At 34.7% G+C, this 27,347-nt stretch overlaps 1 protein-coding gene and 2 long non-coding RNA genes across 3 annotated transcripts; 2 read left to right on the top strand and 1 right to left on the bottom strand.

Moving 5' to 3' along the window:
* Window positions 1-1,099: 1,099 nt before the first annotated feature.
* On the bottom strand, window positions 1,100-1,881 carry LOC146918207 (uncharacterized). The gene is made up of 2 exons (XR_015014271.1): window positions 1,766-1,881; window positions 1,100-1,513 (listed from the first exon to the last, which is right to left on the bottom strand). It is a non-coding gene; the product is annotated as an uncharacterized LOC146918207 (long non-coding RNA).
* A 3,310-nt stretch (window positions 1,882-5,191) lies between these two features.
* LOC146918206 (uncharacterized) lies at window positions 5,192-8,913 on the top strand. Its single transcript, XM_085717846.1, has 2 exons — window positions 5,192-5,456; window positions 6,760-8,913. Exon 2 carries the CDS (start codon window positions 7,186-7,188, stop codon window positions 8,911-8,913), a length of 1,728 nt encoding a protein of 575 aa, XP_085573972.1. The 5' UTR covers window positions 5,192-5,456; window positions 6,760-7,185.
* A 2,922-nt stretch (window positions 8,914-11,835) lies between these two features.
* On the top strand, window positions 11,836-13,650 carry LOC146918205 (uncharacterized). Its single transcript, XR_015016055.1, has 2 exons — window positions 11,836-12,081; window positions 13,385-13,650. It is a non-coding gene; the product is annotated as an uncharacterized LOC146918205 (long non-coding RNA).
* Window positions 13,651-27,347: the final 13,697 nt, after the last annotated feature.

Raw genomic sequence — 27,347 nt, 5'->3', positions numbered from 1 at the left:
TATAGATTAATATATGTTTCAGAATAATTGAGTGATTTGACAAAAAACGTTATTTTAAAATAAATTATCCATTTCATTTTTCAATGTAACATTAGTTACTTTTTTTAAATATAAACATACATTGATTTCATCAAATAAAAGAGTGGGTGTTAGAGACAATGTTAAAAAAATGAGTGTTTATCGCATTTCTCGTTTAGTTATCATAATAATGTTCATGACAATGGAGGGTGGAAAGCAACATTAATGTTCATGACAATGGAGTTTGGGAAGCACCATATTTGGTATTTCCTTGTCACAATAATATTTTTTTTAAGAAGTTAAAATAATCCATCCAAATTGACTCTAGGAAGAAGTGAACCCGAGACCTTAAGAGGATCACACACCACCAAGACATAAGTATGTTAATATGAGCTTCTTTTACCCTTTGTTCACCAGTCAAGGATTGAATTCGATGCATGAACCCCTCTATGTATAAATATCCACATGGACCGTAAATGAAAAGTCTATGTTTTCTCAATAAGACCAGATATATCCATCAGTACTATAAACAGTTGATAGTACTGGTAGATATGTCTGGTCTGATTGAGGCAAGATAGACTTTTCATTTACGCATGTGAATATTTATACATGGAAGGGTCCATGCATCAAATTTTTTCTTTGACCGGTGAACAAAGTGTAAAAGAAGCTGATATTAACATATTTTTATATATTTAATGTGGAAATTAATTGAAGTATCAATATTATGGTTAATTTATTTATTAGAAATTAGATTAGTAATAAATTTTAAATAAAACATTAAATGAATATGTAAATGTTTTTTTTTGACAAAAAATATTTACAATGTTTAGTGACAGACAAACATGCAGGAATAAATATTAGCACTTGTTTTGAATGGAAAAGTAAACATAGTTTTACAAAGCCTCTGAACACAAAGCCTCTTCTACCTTTAGTTAGAAACTAAACAAAGCCTCAAATTTTGAATGGAAAAAGTACACATATTGATTACATTTTAGAAATAGTTAATCGTAGCTGAACATGGAATCCTCATATGATCTAATCAAAATATAGTTAACAAAATACCTTAAGAACAAGTAAAGCATAGTTAGACTCACAAATCTATCACGTAACAGGAGTACAAATCTAATTTAATATTCAGAAAATAGTTTGGAATGTATAAAATAATTATATACTGAGAGCTAAACAAATATGTTTTGGATCTAATAAATTATGGAATGAAATGTAAGTTAATCATTCAAAACATTGACAGAGAAAATGAAATGGGTGAAAATGTGAAGAGAAAAATGGTCTTAAAAAAAAACCAACATTCTTCAGGTGCTCCATGTACTCTTATATGGCTTAATTGGATTCTTTTCAAGAATACCTCAATATTTGCTTTAATTCTTCCAATGTTGGAGCAAGTTAAAAATCCTGAAATGTAAGCATCTGAAAATTTTATCCAATTGCATGATGAATGGGTGTATAAGATCCTGGCTAGACTATGTCCACCCAAATCCTGTGATATCAAAAACATGACTTTGGTAAACAAGACTTGGTAAACAAGGTAAATGTTTGTAATAAAGATAAAGATTCTATTTACAATTTCTTTCTTCAATAGTGCATCAATTTCCTACAGGTCTTTAAGAAAAAATAGTATCACTAGACATAAAATTCGTTCTGTTAACTCAATATTATTACTTCGAACACACTTGAACAACATGTTATTAGAATCATGAAAAAAATTTGAAAGCATCAATTCTAGGTTTACCTTCTCTTTTCACTCTCTACTTCACTTTGTTTTTCTTATAAATTGATTCAACGTGAGTGTAGATGTGTGGGTTTATAAAAAGGTTAAAAGAGTGGAGAGGAGTAAACAACGGTAGGTGTGTTAGTTGAAGAAAGTAAATAGAACAAATTTAAAGTGACAGCTTAATTTCTTTCTAAAAATTATTATTGCTTTTCAATTATATAATTATAATGATTGATTTTAATAAATTGTTATTATTCAAGTATTTAAAATCTTAATAAACAATTGTTTAAATAATGATAAATATTAAAAAAAAAAATATGTATATAAATTTAAATGGTTTCTAATCTGTCTAAGATTTCATTTTTATTTTTTAAACAAAAGAAGGTAGCTAGCAAAGGGTTAGAATACCAAAATGTATTAACCAGAAGAAAACAAAGACAAAGAAAAGGATGGAGGCTATACCAAAACATTGTTAGTAATGAGCAAACCAATTAATAGTTAAGCATACCTAACTTGTTTTCACAAAAGGAGATATAATACAATTAGGTAGCTGAAGCAAATAGTTAACAAATTAAATGTGAGACCTAAATTGACTAGAAAGTCAGTACATTGATTGTTTTCCCTAAAGATGTTGGAAACAATAAAATTCATGGTTTTAATAGTGTTGAGACAATTGTTCCAACGATTTCTTAGCTTCCAAGGAAATAAAGCTTGATTCCTAAAAACATTGACCACCAGCATATAATCTAATTCTAGCCAGAGGTTTTCATAGCCCCGAATATATAGTTGAGCAAAGTAAGCATCTTCAGACCCAACATTTCCAGCAAAATAAAAAATGATTCAAGTTTGAGGGGCTCTTGGAGGGTCTTTGTAATGCTTATTTTTATTGATGTGTAAAGTCGAATAATGAGTTACCAAGTTATAATATTTTCTTTTGACAAGTACCAAGTTATACTATAGTGTTTAAATATATATATATATATATATATATATATATATATTAATTTTGAGGGATCATTTATTAATTATTTCTCATTATTTTATTTACCATATGATTAAATTATTGTTTAAAAAATTAAAATGAAAAAAATGTATCCTTGAAAACTTAAGACTTTAAAAAATATGAATTGTTATATCATTCATTGATTAATTAGTTCATTATTTAGTCTCTTATATCGTGGTTGGGATCCAAAAAATAAGTTTAGATACCCTTCATATAGATTCATAAAGTTTACTTTCGATATGCATGGCAAAATTCGCTCAACGAATTAACCTTTCTTCCTGATTAACTATATTTCAGCGGAGAAACCGCCTCAATTTTGCTCGGCAAAATTCTGCTTGCCTAGCATATTTTTGCTTGGGCTCACCTAGCGGATGTTCGTTCAGGCTCACCTTGCGGATTTGACAACATTCTATAAATTAAAGTGACCATTATGTGACTTTCTGCCTTAACTCGCTTTTGGATCACTTTGGCTTGCCCAACAAATATTTTGCCTCAAAAACCTACAAAATACAAAGAGAAATAGGTAAAAGCAGCTTAATTGACCCAAAACTGTAAATATTAGGTATTGATAGTAAATTGGGATTTTGTTTTTACCTATTATACTTGCAAAACAAGTTTATAAGTGTCATGTAAATAAACAGGAAATTGACACTTATGAGGGGTTGGGGAAGATATTAAAGATATAGGAGAGGTGTTTCAGACTATGCCTAACACATGGACGAAACTTGGCATGGATCTGTCATATATCCACTAAATATTGGTCCATCCGCTAAATCTGGACTGTTCAAATCAAGTCCAATGCTAGCTTGTAATAATTTGCTCACATGTTTCCATTGATGAGAGTTGCCCAAATAAGAACTCAAGGGCTTGAAACCCTAATGTCTCACTATAAAAACTAACTTATAAGTTATAACCTCTTCATAGATACAAACTTTTATACCCTAAATATCTCACATATTTGACACATTCTTTCTCGTTCATTGAAATGTTGCACATACCCCTCCTCCCATCGAACATGCACTTTATGAAATTGTAGAAATATAGTTGTAATAAGATTATTTAAATGTCTTCAGTTCCCAGCTTCTTTTTAGGGAGAGAAAGCCATTCTTCACCATTAGAGGCCGCTGGAACTTGGATTCAAGCGTGTTGATTATCGTCCATCATCATTCTTCTATTCTTTGTTAGTTACTTTAACTATGGGTAACTAATTTCTTTGTGTGGGACTAGATGTATGTAACTAAGATTTTAATATAGTGCTCTTTATCTGTCTCGTTGTATATAATATATTATTCAATATAAGCTTTGATTTAGTTTTATGTTTAATGTGTTTGTCGACATGCACTCTGGAAATAATTATTTGCTTTAGCAAGTCTAGATCATAATGCATATATATAGGGTTAGGTTTATGTTCATCTTCAACTATTACTTGTGACGTTAACTTTGGTGGACCATGTGAAATGAGTAACCCTAGATGTGAGTTCCCCCCGCCAATCAACAAAGCATGCTCAGAGAGTAACAATATAAATAGTTAATTTCATATGGTAATTACATATGGTTAAAATCTCTATGCTTCTTTCTCAATCATCATAATGCAATTGATGATCATAACAAATTGGCATGGGGATGGGCTTTAGATTAGACAATAAATGAAAAAAATCCAGTAATTATGGATACCAAAATTTACACAACTTTAGTAATGTAAATTAAATGTCAAACACAAAAAACTTTGGCAAACTTTATTAGGAATAAAAAAATAAGGCACAAATAGGATTGGAGGCTATCTTTGAGCATTCGCTAAATATTTATCAGTACTGAATAGGGTCTAGATGCTTGTTTACTTGGATAAGTCACTCACTCGTTGTTGTAATGAAAGAAGGAATCTTAAAATGTCCTTTTTATAGTAAACTAGCCTAACATTTTTTTGTTATGGTATCTTAGTTGCACACATATCAACTAACTTTCTGGTAGTTAGTTGCACACTTTCAACAATAAAACGTAAATTTCGACAAAAAAAACAATAAAACCTATACTATTTGAATTACATTACATTACATCACACTCTCTTAAATAAAACTAACTAACCTATGTACAATTTTTTTTTTCTTCTACCCCTATCACCTAAAAAATTGATATGTCTGCCCCTAGTTGAAAACTATTGATACAAATGCCCCTGTTCTTCATTTTACTTGGCGAGCATAACCATTTTCCACTTTCTCTGCAAGCTTGCAGGCTTAGTCCTCAACTCATGGTGATTCATTTTATAGTTATTTTGTAGTCTAAACCTTTTTTTCAACCAATCAACGGTAACCATGCTTTGTGTAATACCCCGTCCGTTTAGGCTGCGAGTAATATCAGTTAACGAAAGAAAGTGCGCGTCTGAGCTTAGGGGCGTGATTGGAATTTGAACTTGAGGGGTATTTAAGGACAAAAGGTCCCAAAATATTCATTTTCCTTTGAACTTTCTCTCTCTAGGTTTCCAACAAATATTTCTCTCTCCCTTCTCTCTAAAATTTCGGCCCAATCTCCCCTCCATAATCATCCACTCTTTGTGAAAATTCCTTGAGGCAAGCATCATGGAAAGGGATAAGAAGTTCATGTTGGAAAACACCTAAAGATTGTAGAAGCAAGCTCTCTCTCTCTTGATTCTTGTCTACCTAGGGTTTGGTTAAGCTTAGAAGCACTTGAATCTTATTTCTTTTGGGCAAGGTGAGTTCTTAGTTAGAAAAACCTTCCTTTGATTTGAGCTCTCTTGGTGTGTAAGCTTTGATTGTGCTAGATGTGTTTATGAACTTCCAAGCTAATTCTTGATGAATATTTGTTAAGGTTGCCATGAAATATGTTATTTATTGCTTTAGTATGTTGCTGGATGTTTTGGTGCATTGCAGGAAGCATTAGGATGCGTTTTGGGTCAAAAATTGCAATTTTGGTACCACAGGCCCGAAGAGCTACGCTATTAGCGAAATTCTACGCTAATAGCGCAGCTCCCCAGAAAAGCCACGCCCCAGGGGCGCTAATAGCGCAGCCCTCTGGAGTGGCCAACTTAATTTTGGCCTTTTGGCCCTCCCTCGGATCGGTGGTGCGTTCCGAAGTATTTCTTTCATCGTTTTCCAATCTTATAACCCCAAAACGACATCTAGGCAATGCATCTAACACGTAACGATTCTCGAATTAAAATTCATGGCAATCATAACATAATCATTAGGGATTTCTGGTGAGCGAATCACTTGAATGTGAGAGGGAAAGTAATAGTTTATCAAGGGAAGAAACATAGAGACTCGACATAGTTTGTCGTGAATAGAATAGCATCATTTAGACGATGGATAATAGATTGTGAGACGATTAGATATCTTTTCACTAAGAATGTTTTAATAACATATATGTGCCGTGTCTCTTGTGATCACACTAGGTTGGTTTCAAGAGGTTTACATTAGGTGAAACGGGAATAGCCGTAAGGGGCCCACACGTCACTAGGGAGTTCCGGTGGTTTACCTTAGATAGGTTTCCATCGAGCAGATAGGGTTTGCGCTCGGGTTTACTCCACCCCGGGGCTTTCCATAAAATGAATCCAGATATTGTTATTGTTCAACGCTAACTCTTATTTCAAATATTGTTGACTATGAGATGACGTCAGATACGTTAAGCTTCAGACTAGAATAGTTAAAGATAGTTTTGTCGATGACGATTCTAGGTTTTCCCCTAATCGTACGACTTAGTAATGTGACATATGTAAAGACCTCGATGCTTAGAGAGTATCTTGGTAAAGCGGTCTTAGATTACCCCTTAACCGCGATGTCATATTTAGAAATATGAGACTATAACAAGTAAGTTGAACCTACGACGGGTCTAGCATGCACTACCGTCTAGGAAAACAACCCACACACGTATAATCAACCGTTAGGTTGTAAAGTAGACACGTGGTAACCATAGACTTTTCCCGAGGTTATCACTAGCTAGGGTTAGATAGAACTCACTGAGGCATTATGTCTCATCCCTCTCCTTATTTGTTCAGGTTCTCAGGTTTCCCGCAGTAAAGGTAAAGAAAAGGTGCAGGTTTAGTATGCATGCAAGTACTTCATCTTGGTGTTAAAGTAGTTGATGCATATGTATAATTATTAGCACATGTTGTATATTGGATGTATAATTAGATTTGTACGACAAACTTCTATGAAGAATGATGTAATATGAGACTTTGGTTGTTGAAGTTGTGTTTGATGACACAGTTATATTGTAAAATTAATGTATCCAATATCAGTTTTAACGCACTTTTGATTATTCTAGACACTATCAAAGTGGGCGTTACAAATTGGTATCAGAGCAGGTCGTTCCAGATCGTGCCTTGGGTCATTAATATTACAATCCAAGGAGTTGTTCTTTCGAGTTTAGGATATTGTCCTCATTGTTATATTTGGTTGAAATTGATCACTTTGACTTAAATATGACAGTTAGAGCGGAAATGTCCGGAGCGCGAAGAGGACGAGGACGGGGCCGGCCAAGGAATAATCAGAATGATGAGGAGAATGAGAATCCTAGTGCTCAGATGTGGGCACAGTTGATGCAGCAGAATCAGCAGATGATGCAAATGATGCAACAGCAGATCCAGCAGAATGCTCAATCCCATCAGCAGTGGGTTGAAGCTATGCAACAAGGTCCGGGAGTGCATCAACAGCATCCTCCACCTCCAGTTGTGGGGAACCTAGCTTTCCGAGAGTACAATCGGAACCATCCTCCAGAGTTCGATGGTAGTGGTGAACCACCAGAGGCTAAGAGGTGGATTAAGCACATGGAAAAGATTTTCCTTATGGCCAACTGTACCGAGGAAGATAAGGTGATCTTTGCAACTAATCAATTCCGGGGTGCAGCCCAGGATTGGTGGGAAACTGCTTGGCGTAGGATGGAGGCTAATGGGCTAGAGTTGAATTGGGAGAATTTTAAGCAAGTTATGAAAGAGAAGTACCTTCCTATGACATTCAAGGTCAGAAAAGAACAAGAATTTCTTCACTTGAAACAGGGTAACATGTCCGTGACGGATTTTACCAAGAAGTTCGAGGAGTTATCTCATTACTCAACTCACAATGAGTATGCTGGTAATGAAATGTGGAAGGTTAATCATTATAAGCATGCTTTGAGGGGCGAGTTGTATGCGGTGGTCAGTCAACAGAGGTTGACAAACTTTGATGAGATGGTACATAATAGCTTGGAAGCTGAAAGAGGTTTTGACAGAGCTGCTAAAGAAGGTACCACTGCTTTCGATAGAAGAAGAGGTAGCTTTGTTGATAAACATCATGAGAAGTTGAAGCCAAAGGGGTCTCCTCAGAGGGGTAAACAGTCGGGTTCTTTCAGATCCTATCCAACTTGTAAGAAATGTGGAAAAGCTCATACGGGGGAATGTAAACTGGGTGACAACTCTTGTTATGCTTGTGGCCAGACGGGACATTACATGGCAAATTGTCCAAATAGAGGAGACAAAGGCAAGGGAGCAAGCACTACAATGACTAGAGGAAGGGTGTACTCACTAGATGGGAAGAAGGCTCAGGAGAATGAAGACTTGATCGGCGGTATGTGTTTTCTTGGTCAGAATCCCATTAGAGTTTTGTTTGATTGTGGTGCCTCACGTTCCTTTATTTCTTTTCAATGTGTGGAAACTCTTCAATTGTCCGTTTCATTACTAAAGCCCCCTATGATGGTGACTACGGCCACCGATGGAGGAGTCGTAGCTAATTATGTATGTGAGAATTGTCCTATCACCGTGTCTAGCAAGACTTATTATATAGATTTAGTATGTCTTCCGATGAAACAACTTGATGTGATTTTGGGAATGGATTGGTTGTCAGCGAATCATGTGTATATAGGGTGCGCAGAAAAGAGTATCTATATGCCAACTAGTGATACAGTGGAAGGAGTAGCTTTGTCAGAATTGATTAAGCACACATATCAGATGGCTCGGTTTATTTGTGCTCAAGATAAGAGATTTTATGTGATGCTCACTGTGACTCCAGAAACAGACTTAAGTCCTAGCGACATTCCAATTGTCAGTGAGTATTTGGATGTTTTTCCGGCAGATATCACAAGTTTACCTCCCGAAAGAGAAATTGAGTTTTCAATTGATTTGATTCCAGGAGCAGAGCCAGTATCAGTAGCGCCTTATAGAATGTCCCCCCCCTAGAACTCAAAGAATTGAAAGCCCAGTTAGAGGAGCTTATTCAGAAGCATTTCATCAGGCCTAGTGTTTCTCCTTGGGGTGCACCTGTATTGTTAGTCAAGAAGAAGGATGGCAGCATGAGGTTGTGTATTGATTATCGCCAGCTGAATAAGGTGACCATAAAGAATAAGTATCCCTTACCAAGGATTGATGACTTGTTAGATCAACTCAAGGGAGCGTCAGTGTTCTCGAAAATTGATCTCAGATCGGGATACCATCAGATTCGTATCAAGTCTTCAGATGTGTCCAAGACGGCTTTCAGAACACGATACGGGCACTATGAATTTTTGGTCATGCCATTCGGTGTAACCAATGCCCCAGCAGTTTTCATGGACTATATGAATCGGATTTTTCAGCCATATCTAGATCAGTTTGTCATTATTTTCATTGATGACATTTTGGTTTATTCCAAGAATCCGCAGGAACATGCTCAACATTTGAGAATAGTGTTGGACATTCTTCGGGAGAAGCAATTGTATGCAAAGTTCAGTAAGTGTGAGTTTTGGCTAACGGAAGTCAGATTTCTGGGTCATGTTATTTCTCAGGGAGGTGTAGCAGTGGATCAGTCGAAGGTAGAGGCCATTCAGAATTGGACTAGACCAAAGAATGTGTCAGAAGTTCGAAGCTTTTTGGGACTAGCTGGTTATTATCGCCGTTTCATTATGAAGTTTTCCCAGATTGCTTTACCCTTAACCCGACTCACAAGGAAAGATGTACCTTTTGAGTGGGATGAAGAATGTGAAAAGAGTTTCAAGACTTTGAAGAAGAAGTTAACACAAGCACCAGTCTTGACTCTTCCAGACCCGGAGAAGAGATATGTTGTATTTTGTGATGCATCATCTAAAGGACTTGGAGGAGTACTCATGCAAGAAAACAATGTGATAGCTTATGCATCTAGGCAACTCAAGACTCATGAAGAAAACTATCCCACCCATGATCTAGAATTAGCAGCCATAGTGTTTGTTTTGAAGAGTTGGAGACATCATTTGTATGGAGCACAATTTGAGTTGTTTAGCGATCATAAGAGCTTGAAGTACTTGTTTGATCAGAGGGATCTGAATATGAGGCAGAGGCGTTGGATGGAATACCTAAAGGATTTCGATTTTGAATTGAAATATCATCCGGGAAAAGCCAATGTTGTAGCGGATGCATTGAGTCGTAAAGCCTTGATCCAAGCCGAAGTAAAAATGCATGTTTGTAAGTTGCACGAGGAGATTCGAGACCTTAACCTTGAAGCCACAGAGGATGTTGATGGTATTTGGTTACACAGATTAGAAATCACTTGTGATTTGCGGTCAAGAATTGTACAAGTACAGGAGGCAGATGGTGATTTACGAAGGAGGATTGGTCATCCAGAATTTTCTATAGCTTCAGATGGGGCAATTTTATTCGAAGGAAGAATTTGTGTACCGAATGACGCAGAACTCAAAAGGATGATTTTAGAAGAAGCACACAAGAGTAGTTTTTCGATTCATCCTGGTGCTACCAAGATGTATCGCGATCTAAGGAGAGATTACTGGTGGCCTGGAATGAAATCAGATATTGCTGACTTTGTAGCTAGATGCCTGGTGTGCCAACAAGTTAAGATTGAACATCAAAGACCAGCGAGGTTGCTACAACCGCTAGAGATTCCTCAGTGGAAATGGGAGCAGATATCTATGGATTTTGTGGGAGGCTTACCTCGTACTCAGAAGGGACATGATTCCATTTGGGTAATCGTGGATAGATTAACTAAGTCGGCTAATTTCTTACCGGTTAAGTCTACCTACAAAACCTCTCAGTATGCAGAATTGTTCATTTCAGAAATAGTTAAGTTACACGGTGTTCCAGTGAGTATCGTGTCGGACAGAGATCCCATCTTCACCTCACACTTCTGGAGGGCTTTCCAAAGGGCTTTAGGGACTCGCTTGAAGCTGAGTACGTCTCATCACCCACAAACTGATGGACAAACAGAGAGAACCATCCAGACCTTGGAAGATATGTTACGCGCTTGCATATTGGAAGATGGTGGAAGTTGGAATCATCACTTACCTTTAATAGAGTTTTCCTACAACAATAGCTACCACTCTAGTATTGGTATGGCACCTTATGAAGCTTTGTATGGTAGGAAGTGTAGAACTCCTTTATGTTGGGCTGAGGTAGGAGATAAGAGTATTCTTGGACCAGAAATCATTCAAGAGACAACTTTGAAGATTAAATCAATTCAGGAAAAGATGAGGATAGCTCAAAGTCGTCAAAAGAGTTATGCGGACAATCGACGAAGGCCTTTAGAGTTCAATGAAGGTGATCATGTATTCCTGAAAGTTACTCCCAAATTAGGCTTGAGGGGTACTTTCAAGATTAAGAAATTGTGTCCTAGGTATGTAGGACCGTTTTTGATACTCAAGCGTATCGGACCAGTGGCTTATCAATTAGCTCTACCACCAGCTATGTCAGGTATACATGACGTGTTTCACGTGTCCCAACTGAAGAAGTATGTACCGGATCCTTTCCAACCAGTTGAATTGGATTCTATAGAATTGAAATCAGATTTGACATTTCAGCCAGAACCAGACATGATAGTAGACTGTGATGTCAAACCTCTCAGAAACAAAGAGATTCCTATAGTGAAGGTAGTATGGAAAGGTTCACCGGATGGTGAAGCTACGTGGGAACTAGAATCAGAAATGTTGAAGCAGTATCCGCACTTGTTTTCAGGTAAATTCTAAATTTCGAGGACGAAATTTTTTTAAGGGGGGTAGAGTGTAATACCCCGTCCGTTTAGGCTGCGAGTAATATCAGTTAACGAAAGAAAGTGCGCGCCTGAGCTTAGGGGCGTGATTGGAATTTGAACTTGAGGGGTATTTAAGGACAAAAGGTCCCAAAATATTCATTTTCCTTTGAACTTTCTCTCTCTAGGTTTCCAACAAATATTTCTCTCTCCCTTCTCTCTAAAATTTCGGCCCAATCTCCCCTCCATAATCATCCACTCTTTGTGAAAATTCCTTGAGGCAAGCATCATGGAAAGGGATAAGAAGTTCATGTTGGAAAACACCTAAAGATTGTAGAAGCAAGCTCTCTCTCTCTTGATTCTTGTCTACCTAGGGTTTGGTTAAGCTTAGAAGCACTTGAATCTTATTTCTTTTGGGCAAGGTGAGTTCTTAGTTAGAAAAACCTTCCTTTGATTTGAGCTCTCTTGGTGTGTAAGCTTTGATTGTGCTAGATGTGTTTATGAACTTCCAAGCTAATTCTTGATGAATATTTGTTAAGGTTGCCATGAAATATGTTATTTATTGCTTTAGTATGTTGCTGGATGTTTTGGTGCATTGCAGGAAGCATTAGGATGCGTTTTGGGTCAAAAATTGCAATTTTGGTACCACAGGCCCGAAGAGCTACGCTATTAGCGAAATTCTACGCTAATAGCGCAGCTCCCCAGAAAAGCCACGCCCCAGGGGCGCTAATAGCGCAGCCCTCTGGAGTGGCCAACTTAATTTTGGCCTTTTGGCCCTCCCTCGGGTCGGTGGTGCGTTCCGAAGTATTTCTTTCATCGTTTTCCAATCTTATAACCCCAAAACGACATCTAGGCAATGCATCTAACACGTAACGATTCTCGAATTAAAATTCATGGCAATCATAACATAATCATTAGGGATTTCTGGTGAGCGAATCACTTGAATGTGAGAGGGAAAGTAATAGTTTATCAAGGGAAGAAACATAGAGACTCGACATAGTTTGTCGTGAATAGAATAGCATCATTTAGACGATGGATAATAGATTGTGAGACGATTAGATATCTTTTCACTAAGAATGTTTTAATAACATATATGTGCCGTGTCTCTTGTGATCACACTAGGTTGGTTTCAAGAGGTTTCCATTAGGTGAAACGAGAATAGCCGTAAGGGGCCCACACGTCACTAGGGAGTTCCGGTGGTTTACCTTAGATAGGTTTCCATCGAGCAGATAGGGTTTGCGCTCGGGTTTACTCCACCCCGGGGCTTTCCATAAAATGAATCCAGATATTGTTATTGTTCAACGCTAACTCTTATTTCAAATATTGTTGACTATGAGATGACGTCAGATACGTTAAGCTTCAGACTAGAATAGTTAAAGATAGTTTTGTCGATGACGATTCTAGGTTTTCCCCTAATCGTACGACTTAGTAATGTGACATATGTAAAGACCTCGATGCTTAGAGAGTATCTTGGTAAAGCGGTCTTAGATTACCCCTTAACCGCGATGTCATATTTAGAAATATGAGACTATAACAAGTAAGTTGAACCTACGACGGGTCTAGCATGCACTACCGTCTAGGAAAACAACCCACACACGTATAATCAACCGTTAGGTTGTAAAGTAGACACGTGGTAACCATAGACTTTTCCCGAGGTTATCACTAGCTAGGGTTAGATAGAACTCACTGAGGCATTATGTCTCATCCCTCTCCTTATTTGTTCAGGTTCTCAGGTTTCCCGCAGTAAAGGTAAAGAAAAGGTGCAGGTTTAGTATGCATGCAAGGACTTCATCTTGGTGTTAAAGTAGTTGATGCATATGTATAATTATTAGCACATGTTGTATATTGGATGTATAATTAGATTTGTACGACAAACTTCTATGAAGAATGATGTAATATGAGACTTTGGTTGTTGAAGTTGTGTTTGATGACACAGTTATATTGTAAAATTAATGTATCCAATATCAGTTTTAACGCACTTTTGATTATTCTAGACACTATCAAAGTGGGCGTTACACTTTGGTACTCTTGGTTCGCTAGTTTGTGCGTACCAATATGCCGAAGTACCCGAATTCGGTACTCACGTACCAATTCACAATTCTCCCTTGATTACACGAATTATGTGACTATGGTCATAACTCGGTTGTTTTATGTCAAATCTTGCTATTAGTTTGACAAGTTTGATGACATGTATATGATCATCGAAATAATAGAAGTAAAGACAAGTATGTCAAATAATTGTCCATTAAAGTGTCCACTACATATATGTCAAATATCTTGTAGTGAACTAGGGATGCATTTTTGCAACCATAGCAAATATTATAGAAGTAAATTATGTCAAATAATTGAAAGGGTAGGAATAGTTAGTTTCTTTGCTTCATTTAATAGAAGTGAAGTATATATGTCAAATACATATATGTTTGTTTCGAGAGAAATTACAAATAAACTTCGATCTTCATTCTTTTTCAATAGATCTAAAATTTGAGACATCAATTTAGGTTTATTGTTTATGTATACAAATGATGAGACATCAAAATCTGACACAATTAAATATCAAAGTTGGATCATGAGTGAATCACCGTTTTAGTCCTTAAATTTAAAATGTCTCAACCATGTTAATCCATGATTGACAATTTCATAAACTACATTAATCAATCCAAAATAATAACTATAATATGATCATAAACTACATCGAAGGAGGACTAACAAGTATATGTAGGGTTCAAATTCAGAGAACTAACATAACCCACTAATTTACTAATATTTATTTGCAAATCACTTTTTTTTTTTTATATTTTCTTGAAGGGGAGCTGAGGATAACCTAAAATAACAATAACTACTTACTTAGTAGTTCGAAACACTTTTAAATATTTTATATTTTGTTCCTTCAAAAAATAAAAATTATTTTTTGTATTTATTGTAACTAATATTTAAAAGCGAATTCAAGAGTCACAAAAAGGCACTAATATTTTAGATTGTTCTTAGTTTCATATACAATACAGGTGATTCACTTTGAACTAAATTGTGAAGGAAAAATGTGATTCAAGATTCCTACTAACACTTATCATTGACCTCACTTGTTCATAAATAGGATAGCCAATTTCATTTTCCTTTTTTACATTATTTAACTTTCCTCCTAAAATGGGAAAGGAATCTTTATCTAAATATTATTGTTTACACTAAGGCTGAAAAAGAAAATGTACCTTAGTCCTTCCTCTGCCAATCATGGATGGTGAAATGGAAATAGTTTTTTTTCTAATGGTGGACGGTTAATAATGGGGACTTCGACCCTTTTCAATTTCACATGTATTTGTAATTGTAAAGATATTAGATTCTTCGGGACCACTGGTGATAACAATGGTTAAATTTGGACACCCAAGTTCTTTCTCTAAACAAGCTAATTAAATAACATTGCTAGATTTGTTGCTAGACAGTAAGACAATTCAATAAAAAAAAAACTAGCTTTGCTGATGCTTAGACATAGGATTAGCTTTGCATTCATATCAACTATTTGGTCATATTCCATTGAATCAACCGTCTCTTTTACTCAACATTGGAAGTCGATTGATAAAATTGATTTTGCGTCGTTAGAAACTTATGTCAGCGTACGATGAGGGATAGGTGAAGTTATATTTGAATCGTAGAAACTTAGATATGCGAAGCTATCTAAGGACTAGTGATCACCCTGGGTTAAATCTATCATTTCCGGCATTTTACCACAAGCACCGATATGCGAAGCTATATCAAAGTTTTGTCACAAGTTTAGGCGAAGGCTTCACAAGAGAGAAACTACTGAAGTAAAAGACTGAATATTGCTAGGTAGTTCTTAGTTGCACATGCAAATTTGTTAGGTAGTTAACCTTTCATTTACTTTTGCTAACTATGTATATTAGGAATGATCCCATTGTATCACTTGATTCAAATGTTGTGAGCTATTATACCCCCAATAAAAAATGCTAGTGGATAAGTGAATTTGGTTTATAAAACATTAGAAAGTAAATAAAACATTAGAAAGTTGTAAGTGAATTAAGCAAAGTTGTTAGGTATTCCTGTTAGTTCTCATTCAATTTTGACTTTTAACCACAGTGATTTGTCATATGCTTTACAACATAGTACTTTTCTTATTAACAGACTCCACTCAAGTGCTTAACCACAAAACAAGATTTGAAATTCCATTTCTCCTTATGATAATCTTAAAAATTACAATTCTATTTCAGATTCTCTTCTTTCACATAATTCTCCTTTTTTACTTTATGACAATCAACTATTAATGAAGCATAATGTGCAAGGTTCTCTCATCTATCTTTCTCTCATATTCCAATTTGATATTATATTTATGGACTACATTAACTTGAAAAGAATGATTAAAGTGTCCACTGGAGAGTGCAGCAAATTGTGGAGCAGAACTGAATTGCCATAAATGGCTTTTGATAAAGTGTCCACTACATATATGTTTGTGTTTATTAGGAAACCATGAGTGACTTACGATTGATTTTAGAACTTCACCAAATTCAAGGTTGTTTATTGCAGCTAGTGGATGTGACTTTTGAAATTGAATATGGAAGTAATACATGCAAAGCAAAAAATTGTGAAAACGAATGGTTTAATTTCAAGTGAGATTCATACTATTAATATGCAATGCTATATACGTATTCGAAGCTTGATAATATAACTTGAAACTGTACTTGACATCATTTGAGTGTATTCAAAGCTTAGAGACACAATTTCATTTTTTTGATGTGTTGTATCACATCTCTCACTAGATCATCACAACTCTACATCAGCCTCAAATACTTTCTCTAAAGTATTATATTGGCTTATGAATCAAGTATTTAGTGGTGAGAGAGATGTGGATACAACACAACAAATAACGAAATTACTATGGATCAACACACCACCCAACCTCAAATAATTGATCTAAAGTACTTAATTGTAAGAGAACTATACCATGAAATAGAGAGAGAGAGAGAGAGAGAGAGAGAGAGAGAGAGAGAGAGAGAGAGAGAGAGAGAGAGAGAGAGAGAGAGAGAGAGAGAGAGAGAGAGAGAAGGAAAGATGAGAGAAAGAGAAGGAAGCAATATGAAAGAAAGTTGTTCCAAGCATTTGAGATGCATATTATATAGTGATGAATATTAGATCGAGCCTGCTCCTCCACCATTTGATCTCTCCAAAATCATCTTAACCGTCCACAGTGCATCACATGTTTTTCCTAGTAATATTTCTACAGTGCTGGGGAAATTGTTTTATTCTTGAAAGTCATTCACATTATTGTCACATAATTTTCTCCTTGATCTTTTCTTTTGTACGTTTTTTAGACCATTTGTTTTTTGCATGAAAAATATTGTAAAGTAAGAAATATTAGTACTACGTACATCATAATCTAGTTATAATGGTGTGAGGAAATTAAATGGTACCAGGTAATGTTTCAAAGTAAGTATGTCATTCTTTACGATGTTAATATTTCGTTCCATTCATGTGTAACATTTGGAAGAATATGAATAGAGCTAATAGAAGTATCACATGTAATCTATCAAAAAAAAATGTCAAATGTTTAAAGTCTAGAGTTTTAGGAATTTGTGTTATATGTTATGGTAGGAAACTCGATAGAGTTCTTTTTTCTTCTTCCTAGTTAGGTAGGCTTTAAATTGTTCAATTCTTTTTGTAGAACTAAGCATATACTAGGTTGTTGCACCTGCTGTGTTTCAAGAATCGTCTCCCTCAGACAAGAAGATAGACACAGGGACGGATCCAGAAATTTTAACTAGTGGGGTCATAATTATTTACTATAAATATTTTAAAAAAAATATATATAATAAACTTTTAAACAATAAAATGATAACATTATTATCTGAGAATTTAAAAATGACATAATTAATATAAAATGAGGCTCCATAATTATTTACTCCAAGTGTCTTTAATATCTAAGAATTATAATTAAACAAAATTGAGTTTTTCTTTTGTATATCCTATGTTTTGTTTTTCTTGTGTGTAGCTTCTTCTTTTTTTAACAATACTTGTATAATATTTTAAACAAAATTGAGTTTATTTACTATTTCAAATAATATAAAAAATAAATAGTCAAGTTAGTCTCTATACTAGCACCCTCTCACCAATTTAATCCATAAATAATTTAATGCTAGTGTTAAGTAGTCTTACATCAGATAAAAGATGACCTAACAATGTGTTTATAAGTGGAGACAATTTTCACCTTACAAACCGGTTTTGTGAAGTTGTGTAAGACTCAACCACGATTTATAAGATGATATCAGACTTTCCATTAAAATATGTTGGATCATCCACCATTTATATATTATTATAAAGAGTTAGAAATTTATATATAGACATGGCCCTCACTATTGAGAATTTCTGGGTCCGTCACTATCCATGATTGACAATTTCATAAACTACATTAATCAATCCAAAATAATAACTATAATATGATCATAAACTACATCGAAGGAGGACTAACAAGTATATGTAGGGTTCAAATTCAGAGAACTAACATAACCCACTAATTTACTAATATTTATTTGCAAATCACCTTTTTTTTTATATATTTTCTTGAAGGGGAGCTAAGGATAACCTAAAATAACAATAACTATACTTACTTAGTAGTTCGAAACACTTTTAAATATTTTATATTTTGTTCCTTCAAAAAATAAAAATTATTTTTTGTATTTATTATGGTTTATTGTAACTAATATTTAAAAGCGAATTCAAGAGTCACAAAAAGGCACCAATTAGTCTTATTTTAGATTGTTCTTAGTTTCATATACAATACTGGTGATTCACTTTGAACTAAATTGTGAAGGAAAAATGTGATTCAAGATTCCTACTAACACTTATCATTGACCTCACTTGTTCATAAATAGGATAGCCAATTTCATTTTCCTTTTTTACATTATTTAACTTTCCTCCTAAAATGGGAAAGGAATCTTTATCTAAATATTATTATTTACACTAAGGCTGAAAAAGAAAATGTACCTTAGTCCTTCCTCTGCCAATCATGGATGGTGAAATGGAAATAGTTTTTTTCTAATGGTGGACGGTTAATAATGGGGACTTCGAGCCTTTTGAATTTTACATGTATTTGTAATTGTAAAGATATTAGATTCTTTGGGACCACTGGTAATAACAATGGTTAAATTTGGACACCCAAGTTCTTTCTCTAAACAAGCTAATTAATAACATTATATTGCTAGATTTGTTAATAGACAGTAAAACAATTCAATAAAAAAAAAAAAAAAACTAGTTACAATGATTTAGAAAGCGCGAGACATCAACTATTTATCTAAGGGATATATTTTATTCTTGAAAGTCATTCACATTATTGTCACATAATTTTCTCCTTGATCTTTTCTTTTGTACGTTTTTTAGACCATTTGTTTTTTGCATGAAAAATATTGTAAAGTAAGAAATATCTACGTACATCATAATCTAGTTATATTGGTGTGAGGAAATTAGATGGTACCAGGTAATGTTTCAAAGTAAGTATGTCATTCTTTACGATGTTAATATTTCGTTCCATTCATGTGTAACATTTGGAAGAATATGAATAGAGCTAATAGAAGTATCACATGTTATCTATCAAAAAAAAATGTCAAATGTTTAAAGTCTAGAGTTTTAGGAATTTGTGTTATATGTTATGGTAGGAAACTCGATAGAGTTCTTTTTTCTTCTTCCTAGTTAGGTAGGCTTTAAATTGTTCAATTCTTTTTGTAGAACTAAGCATATACTAGGTTGTTGCACCTGCTGTGTTTCAAGAATCGTCTCCCTCAGAGAAGAAGCGGCAGTAGACACAGGGAGAAATTTTTTTTTTTCTGCCCAACTTTATTCCCAAAAATACAAATATACCCTACTTTTTCGGAAAAATGCAAAAATGCCCTACTTTTCAGTACCACGCCACTCCCAGTAGCGAGGTACCTAAAAGTTGCCAGCCATACCACGCAACTGGAACAGGCGTGCTATTTTGTGGGTTTTTTTTAATTTTTAAATACCTCTCAACTTGGAGTTGAGAGGTATAATAAGGACAAAAAATTTCATAACATGCATGGACACACGTAAATGATGCATGGAAAAATAATACTCCCTCCGTCCCATATTACTTGACCTATTTAGAATATTTACACTATTCATGTAACATGTTTTGACTCTATTTTTCTACTAATATATAAAAACAAAATATAGCATATAAGATGTTGTTAAATTCGTCTCGATTAATATTTTTAAAATATCAAATATTCGTAATTTTTTCTACTAGATTATTAAAGAAATTTAAGTTTAAAATTGTGCATTGGCATACGTGACAGAGTCAACTAGGTCAAGCAATATGGGACGGAGGGAGTAATAATAACTTAATTTAAAAAAAGGTAATTATAATAATAATCATAATATTTATAAAATAAAAAAAAACGAAATACAATAAATATTAAATACTACATTTCTACTGATGTGTAATATTAATGCAATCTTTGCTGGAATGACCAGGCAAACTGAGTGACATGATGACTGTTGGATTTATGAGCCTCATCCCTGAGATATTTCATGATGTTTTCTGAGAATGGCTCACCAGAATTTACCCTTGCCGCTGCCTCATGTCCTCTTTTAGCAAACAAGGCCGCCAACCTGTAATATGATGCTTTCACAATAGCTGTGATCGGGAGTCCTCAACTACAGATAACAATGACGAAGACCAACATGACTCTCAAGTAAATCGCAGAAGAAATCGTCGAAGACGAGGGTGTGGGACAGGAGGGCATTTATAATAACTGTTGACTTTCTTGTATGGTAATTTTATTTGTTATATAATTTTTATTAGTTTATTAAAATTAAGTTAATTTTAATTTATTATTATTAATATTGCATGCATATTTACGTGTCCCAAGTTTTATAAATTTTTTTGTCTTTATTATACCACTCAACTTGGAGTTGAGAGGTATTTAAAAATTAAAAAAAAAAAAACCCACAAAATGGTACGCAAGTCCAACTTGCGTGTTATTTAAAAAAAACAAAAAATAAAATACCATGCAACTTGGAGTTGCGAGGTATAGTAAGTCCAAAAAAATTTTGGGTACCTCGCAACTGGAGATGGAGTGGTACTGAAAAGTAGGGCAGTTTTGCAATTTTTCGAAAAAGTAGAGTATTTTTGTATTTTTAGAAATAAAGTAGGGCGCAAAAAAAAAATTTCACACAGGGACGGATCCAGAAATTTTAACTAGTGGGGTCATAATTATTTACTATAAATATTTTAAAAAATATATATATAATAAACTTATAAACAATAAAATGATAACATTATTATCTAAGAATTTAAAAATGACATAATTAATATAAAATGAGGCTCCATAATTATTTACTCCAAGTGTCTTTAATATCTAAGAATTATAATTAAACAAAATTGAGTTTTTCTTTTGTATATCCTATGTTTTGTTTTTCTTGTGTGTAGCTTCTTCTTTTTTTAACAATACTTGTATAATATTTTAAACAAAATTGAGTTTATTTACTATTTCAAATAATATAAAAAATAATTAGTCAAGTTAGTCTCTATACTAGCACCCTCTCACCAATTTAATCCATAAATAATTTAATGCTAGTGTTAAGTAGTCTTACATCAGATGAAAGATGACCTAACAATGTGTTTATAAGTGGAGACAATTTTCACCATACAAACCGATTTTGTGAAGTTGTGTAAGACTCAACCACGATTTATAAGATGATATCAGACTTTCCATTAAAATATGTTGGATCATCCACCATTTATATATTATTATAAAGAGTTAGAAATTTATATATAGACATGGCCCTCACTATTGAGAATTTCTGGGTCCGTCACTATCCATGATTGACAATTTCATAAACTACATTAATCAATGCAAAATAATAACTATAATATGATCATAAACTACATCGAAGGAGGACTAACAAGTATATGTAGGGTTCAAATTCAGAGAACTAACATAACCCACTAATTTACTAATATTTATTTGCAAATCACTTTTTTTTTTTTTTTTATATTTTCTTGAAGGGGAGCTAAGGATAACCTAAAATAACAATAACTATACTTACTTAGTAGTTCGAAACACTTTTAAATATTTTATATTTTGTTCCTTCAAAAAATAAAAATTATTTTTTGTATTTATTATGGTTTATTGTAACTAATATTTAAAAGCGAATTCAAGAGTCACAAAAAGGCACCAATTAGTCTTATTTTAGATTGTTCTTAGTTTCATATACAATACTGGTGATTCACTTTGAACTAAATTGTGAAGGAAAAATGTGATTCAAGATTCCTACTAACACTTATCATTGACCTCACTTGTTCATAAATAGGATAGCCAATTTCATTTTCCTTTTTTACATTATTTAACTTTCCTCCTAAAATGGGAAAGGAATCTTTATCTAAATATTATTATTTACACTAAGGCTGAAAAAGAAAATGTACCTTAGTCCTTCCTCTGCCAATCATGGATGGTGAAATGGAAATAGTTTTTTTCTAATGTGTTATACCCTAATTTTGGACCTAAAAATACTAGTCAATTTTTCTTTTCTTGCATTTTAAGTCATTTGAACTGTCTCTGATCAATTGCATCTTTCTCTGCATTTTATTTTAATGTTATTTGCAAAATTTACATGCAAGGGTATTTTAGTCATTTCCTATGTCAAATTTCCCTCAGTCTTTCAAAAACTTTGTTTGAATCCTTTCAAATAGGTTGAATAAGTCTTTGTTTCATTCTATGTCAAAATCCATGCCAAAATTTGCATTTTGAAGTCATTTTGAGTCAGTTTTGCCCCTAGGGGCATTTTGGTCATTTCAAGTGTCCAGTCACTGTTTAAATCCTAAAAAATGTCTCTGAGCCTTTTAATTTTGCTTGTATGAGTCTTTGATTCATTTCTCTGTTAAAAATCCATTTCAAAATTTCATCTGAGTCATTTTTAGTCGTTTTCAGCCCCAGGGGCATTTTGGTCATTTCACACGAAATTTCGGCAGAGAGGTACTTTAAAGTACCTCATTTAGGCCATTGGTTCGTTTTAGTCCGCTTTGTCAAATTTTAGACGTTTCACTTTACGTTTAGTCAAATTATCGTTTTTTATTTTCAAATTTTATTTTTTAGTCTTTTCTAAGTCCAAAGTGTCCAAAATTGCATTCAAGTCCCTTTTAGTTTTCTTTTTAGGCCTTAATTTCGCATTTTTGCATAATGGTCCTTTTTATCTCAATTTTCTTTTTAAAGTCTTTTTTTAAAATTGCAATTAAGTCCTCTTTTCCATTTTACAGTTCTGTCCCTTTAGTTTTTTCATTTGCAGAATAGTCCTCCAATCTTCAAAAATTGCAACAAGGCCCAGAATTCAGAATTTGTCCAAAGACGAATTAGTTACAAGTCCAGAACAGGTGGCAAGCTCTCATTGGCCACCAAGGCCACTTGGCAGCCTATAAAAGGAGCCAATTCATCAATGCAGGTCCAGAATCAATCACAACAAGCCACATCACACAAACAGATTCCACATTCTCTCTCCATTCTGTTACGATCAAAAAGCAAAAAGTTCCAAGAACACGAAGAACACAGTGAAGAACCCTAAGTTTCCAGAACAAAGAATTGAACCAATTTGAGACTAATTTGCTACAATTCTCAGAGATTCGTGTTCGAATCTTCATCATCGAATTGAAAAACTGCAATTCAAGCACAATTTCAAAGAAATTGTGCGATCACAGTTCGAAGAGAGTGAGAAGAAGAGGAATTGAAGCAAGATCACAGTTCGAAGAAGAGGAAGATCAAAACACCGATTTATTTTCGGTTTCGAAGCCTACCAGAAGAATTCAAAGCTGCGTGGATCTTTTTTGTTCGAATCTCCGAATCAAATTCAGGTAATCATCCAAACTTCTTCGTTTTTCATCGCAAAAAGCTCAACGAAGGCTTACAATCACAAATAAACGGTGAATCGAAGAAAGATTTTGAAAAAGATTCGAAGAAGTTCGAAACGAAACCCTAAAAATGCAGATCGTTCAAGATTCACCGTTTATTTCATAAACCTAGCTTCAAATCCATGATTAATGAAGAAAGTAGTTCGAATTAGGGTTTTGATTCAGAAAAATTTGAAAAGAAAGTTGAAACCCTAAAAAACCGTAAAGATCCAAAATCAAACCTGTGTAAAACATGAAGATCGAAACATTTTGAACACTCTTCTTCAAAGAACTTGTAGATCGAAACGTTTCGAACTCGTTTTCTTCAAAAAAATGTCAAAATCAAACGGTCCGAACAACTTTCTTCAGAAAAATGGCCAGATCGAAGTGTTTTGTGTCTGTTCTATGATAATATGTGATTTGATTCATAGCTTATGGTCCAAAATCATGTTTGATGTGTGAAAGTCATAAGAGAATCCATGAGAGAACAAGAGAGAACGAGAGAGTCCGAAGAGAAGAAAGAGAAACCTAGGTTTGGAATGAAATTAGACCGGTTCCCATGCTTTTATAAGAGTGTGAACCAGACCGGTTCGTTTGAACCAATCTGGTTCACCTTCAGACCAGTCTTTCCTACGTTTTTCACCGTTTGATTCGCTAGATGATGACGTGTGTGGCCTAGATTCATTCCTATTGTGCACTTGATCTGTGTTACCATGCGCCTTTCAATATAGACCCTTAGATCTAGGGTTTTCATGGGGCTGGATCAATCCAACGCTCCCAGTGCGTTTGGATAGTCCAGGATCCATCAAGACCTTGGGCCTGGGTCGTTTCTTTGGGTTTTCTGGATTTTTGCTTGCTTTCTTGCTATTTGACACACTGTCTTGCTTTTCACACCTCTGTTTATGATCAAAATTACTTGAAAAATTCTACAAATTTTTGTACATGTTCTTGTTAATTTTTGTGATGTTTTTATGCATTTTGTTTACTGAAAATATTGATGAAAAATACTATTGCATTTTCTTGCTTTATTTCTTTGTTTTTTGTGGAAATTCATGAAAATTTTGTCTAAATCCATTTCAAATTCTTGATAATTGTTTGTGATACACGTTAGATAATTTTGAGGGAGCTTGAGCCACTGTTTGTGCTTGATTTTAATGCATGAGTGTGAATATTGATTAGTTACTTAGTTTACAAGTTACTTGTGTAAATAAATAATGTAAGTATGCTTAAAATTTGTTTTAAAATGCCAAGTAAATCATGTTGCCTTAATTCCCATTCCAAGACTTGCTTCTAAACCTTTAAAAATGCATTGGAATGTGAGAATTATAGGTCATATGGTTCTTGCATTCTATGAATAAATTTTAGACATATTTGCACTCATTTTGCCTTTATTTTCTATCCTTTATATTCTAATACTTCTCTTGCTTTACTTCCTTTGATATTGTCATGTGCTACTAACTCCTTTCATTTCATGTTTCATCATTTCATAAGCATCTCCATAGCATCCCATATTCATCTCTATTTCTTTCATGCAATTTAATTTGTACCAAAGTTAGAATGTAAGATTTAGGAATTTTTGTAATATTTTCCTTTATGCACTTTTAATTTCTTGGCAAAGAGGCCATAGAATGTATCTAGGGTATGATGTAAAGGACAATGGACTCTAATGATGTACACCGACACAAGCACCGACACATGCACACACACCACTTTAGATATAGCTAGAATATGCATGTTTAGATGTATGTTTAGGATTGTATGTTTAGATGAATGCCTAGGGCTTATACTTAGAAAAAACCAATTTTCCAAACAAATGTGAACAACTTCACACAAATCTTTTCCAAATAAACCTTGGGATCCAACATCCCATTGTATTTTCTTTTCCATTTTCTTAATCAAACTTCAATGAACTCTAATCCTACTTTGACCACATTTTGCAATTCACTAATTCAACCTCACTATTTTCTAATCTCATGCCCTTGAGGCCTCTTTCTATTCTTCAAAATCCATCTTCAAACTTAAAATCAACCAACAAAAACAAAAACATTTTTGAGAGAGAACTACGGTGGATTTGATCCCTTAAACGGGTACGTAGGCAAGGAACAAAATTCCTTCAATTCAAATAAAATAAAAAATCCAAAAACATTCTTCTCCCTCCAAATTCTTCATTTAGTAACTTTTAGGTGTAAATAACATTTTCAAATAGCATTTAAAAATAAAGCGCGCGCGTAGAAATTAAAGACGGTTCCTATAGGTTACTATAGTCGTTATGGGTGCCTAACACCTTCCCGTAGCGAAAACAACTCCCGGACCTCGATTCTCAAGGGTTTTGCTTACTTTTTCCCTTCCCAAGAAAAAATAAGATATCACCGGTTAAAAAGGTTCAAACGTAATCAATGTTTGACACCCGAAAACCAAGATAAAACAGCTGGCGACTTCACTGGGGAGTAATTCGAGAGTTACGCCTAGTCTTTATTTCCACGCTTGCGCTTGTATTTTTACTTGTTTCTTTTACTTGGTTTCCTATGTGAATAAATGTTTAATTTCTTGCAAACGTGTGGGGTGAGAATATCAAAAGTCCTGCACCCGGGCTGAGTGAACTTAGGATTTAGGAGGGATATAATCGACAATTCATTCCGGGGGTTGCCTCGTGTTTTGGATTATGCGATCAATCCCACATAGCTGAGGCATTTTGGGGGTGATGTTGTCGGCGTGTGTTGTCGCGTTTAGGCACTTTACTTCTAATTGCTCTATGACGCTATGGACCGTAGATAACCAAACCCATCCATGGCCATTTTCTAGGACGTAGTGCGGAGGCTAAACCGAGTGTCGTCTCGAGTTTTAGTCGTCACGCGATACTACACTCAAGTTAGACCTTCCACGTATAATCATGGAGCGAGTGTTGTCTCGTGACACCATGAGATACGCCGGAGAGGTTGCAACTTGGGAACCTTTTTAGAACCCGGTTACTATTATCCTAAAACCCTAGTGTCACCGGACACCGTGTCCACCCATGACTCCTCGACTTTGAAACTTCAACCCACCATGTTTTCTCCGAACTTGAACATAATCATGCATTCATGCATACATGCATAAACTTTTTCCATGCATTGTTATCGAAGGGCTTAGACAAGTTGAATTTGTAAACATTGTAGGGATGAAGATGACTAAGTCCTACAAGTTCAAGGAAGTGGATTTGGCTAGTTTGAGAGATTTGGCACTCAAGATTGAGGATCCGACTGGTTTCCGACACCGTTACGGGGCTTTACTTCCTATTCTCCATACTAATGTGGACGAGAAGCTTGTGCACACTCTAGTGCAATTCTATGATCCGGGGTATCGGTGCTTCACTTTCCCAGACTTTCAGTTGGTGCCTACTCTAGAGGCTAATTCTTCCTTGATGGGTTTATCTATTGCTAAGGGGATACCTTTCTCAGGACCGGAAAATCCTCCTCCTCCATTGGTTATTGCTAAGGATCTCTATCTTAAGACCACCGATGTCTCCAAGAATCTTGTCACTAAGGCACGCATCCGAGGGTTCACTTCAGAGTATCTTCTTGGGAAAGCCAATCTCAATACCACTTGTCAGGACACTCTTGAGGCTATTCTTGCACTTCTCATCTATGGGCTTATTCTCTTTCCAAATCTTGATGGCTTCGTGGACATGAATGCTATTATGATCTTCCACTCCAAGAATCCGGTTCCTACTTTGCTAGCTGACACATACCATGCCATTCACGATCGTTCTAACAAAGGTCGTGGATACATTCTTTGTTGTGTGCCTCTTCTCTA

The sequence above is a fragment of the Medicago sativa genome, chromosome 6 (assembly GCF_051527215.1).
Source record: "Medicago sativa cultivar Bolivia chromosome 6, Bolivia_mono, whole genome shotgun sequence".
In the NCBI taxonomy this organism is placed as follows: domain Eukaryota; kingdom Viridiplantae; phylum Streptophyta; class Magnoliopsida; order Fabales; family Fabaceae; genus Medicago; species Medicago sativa.
Note: the sequence above shows the minus strand (reverse complement) of the source record. Positions and strands in the feature narration are given on the sequence as shown.

Coding starts and splice junctions, on each gene's coding strand:
- LOC146918206 (XM_085717846.1), top strand. CDS start 7,186: ATGACAGTTAGAGCGGAAATGTCCGGAGCGCGAAGAGGACGAGGACGG.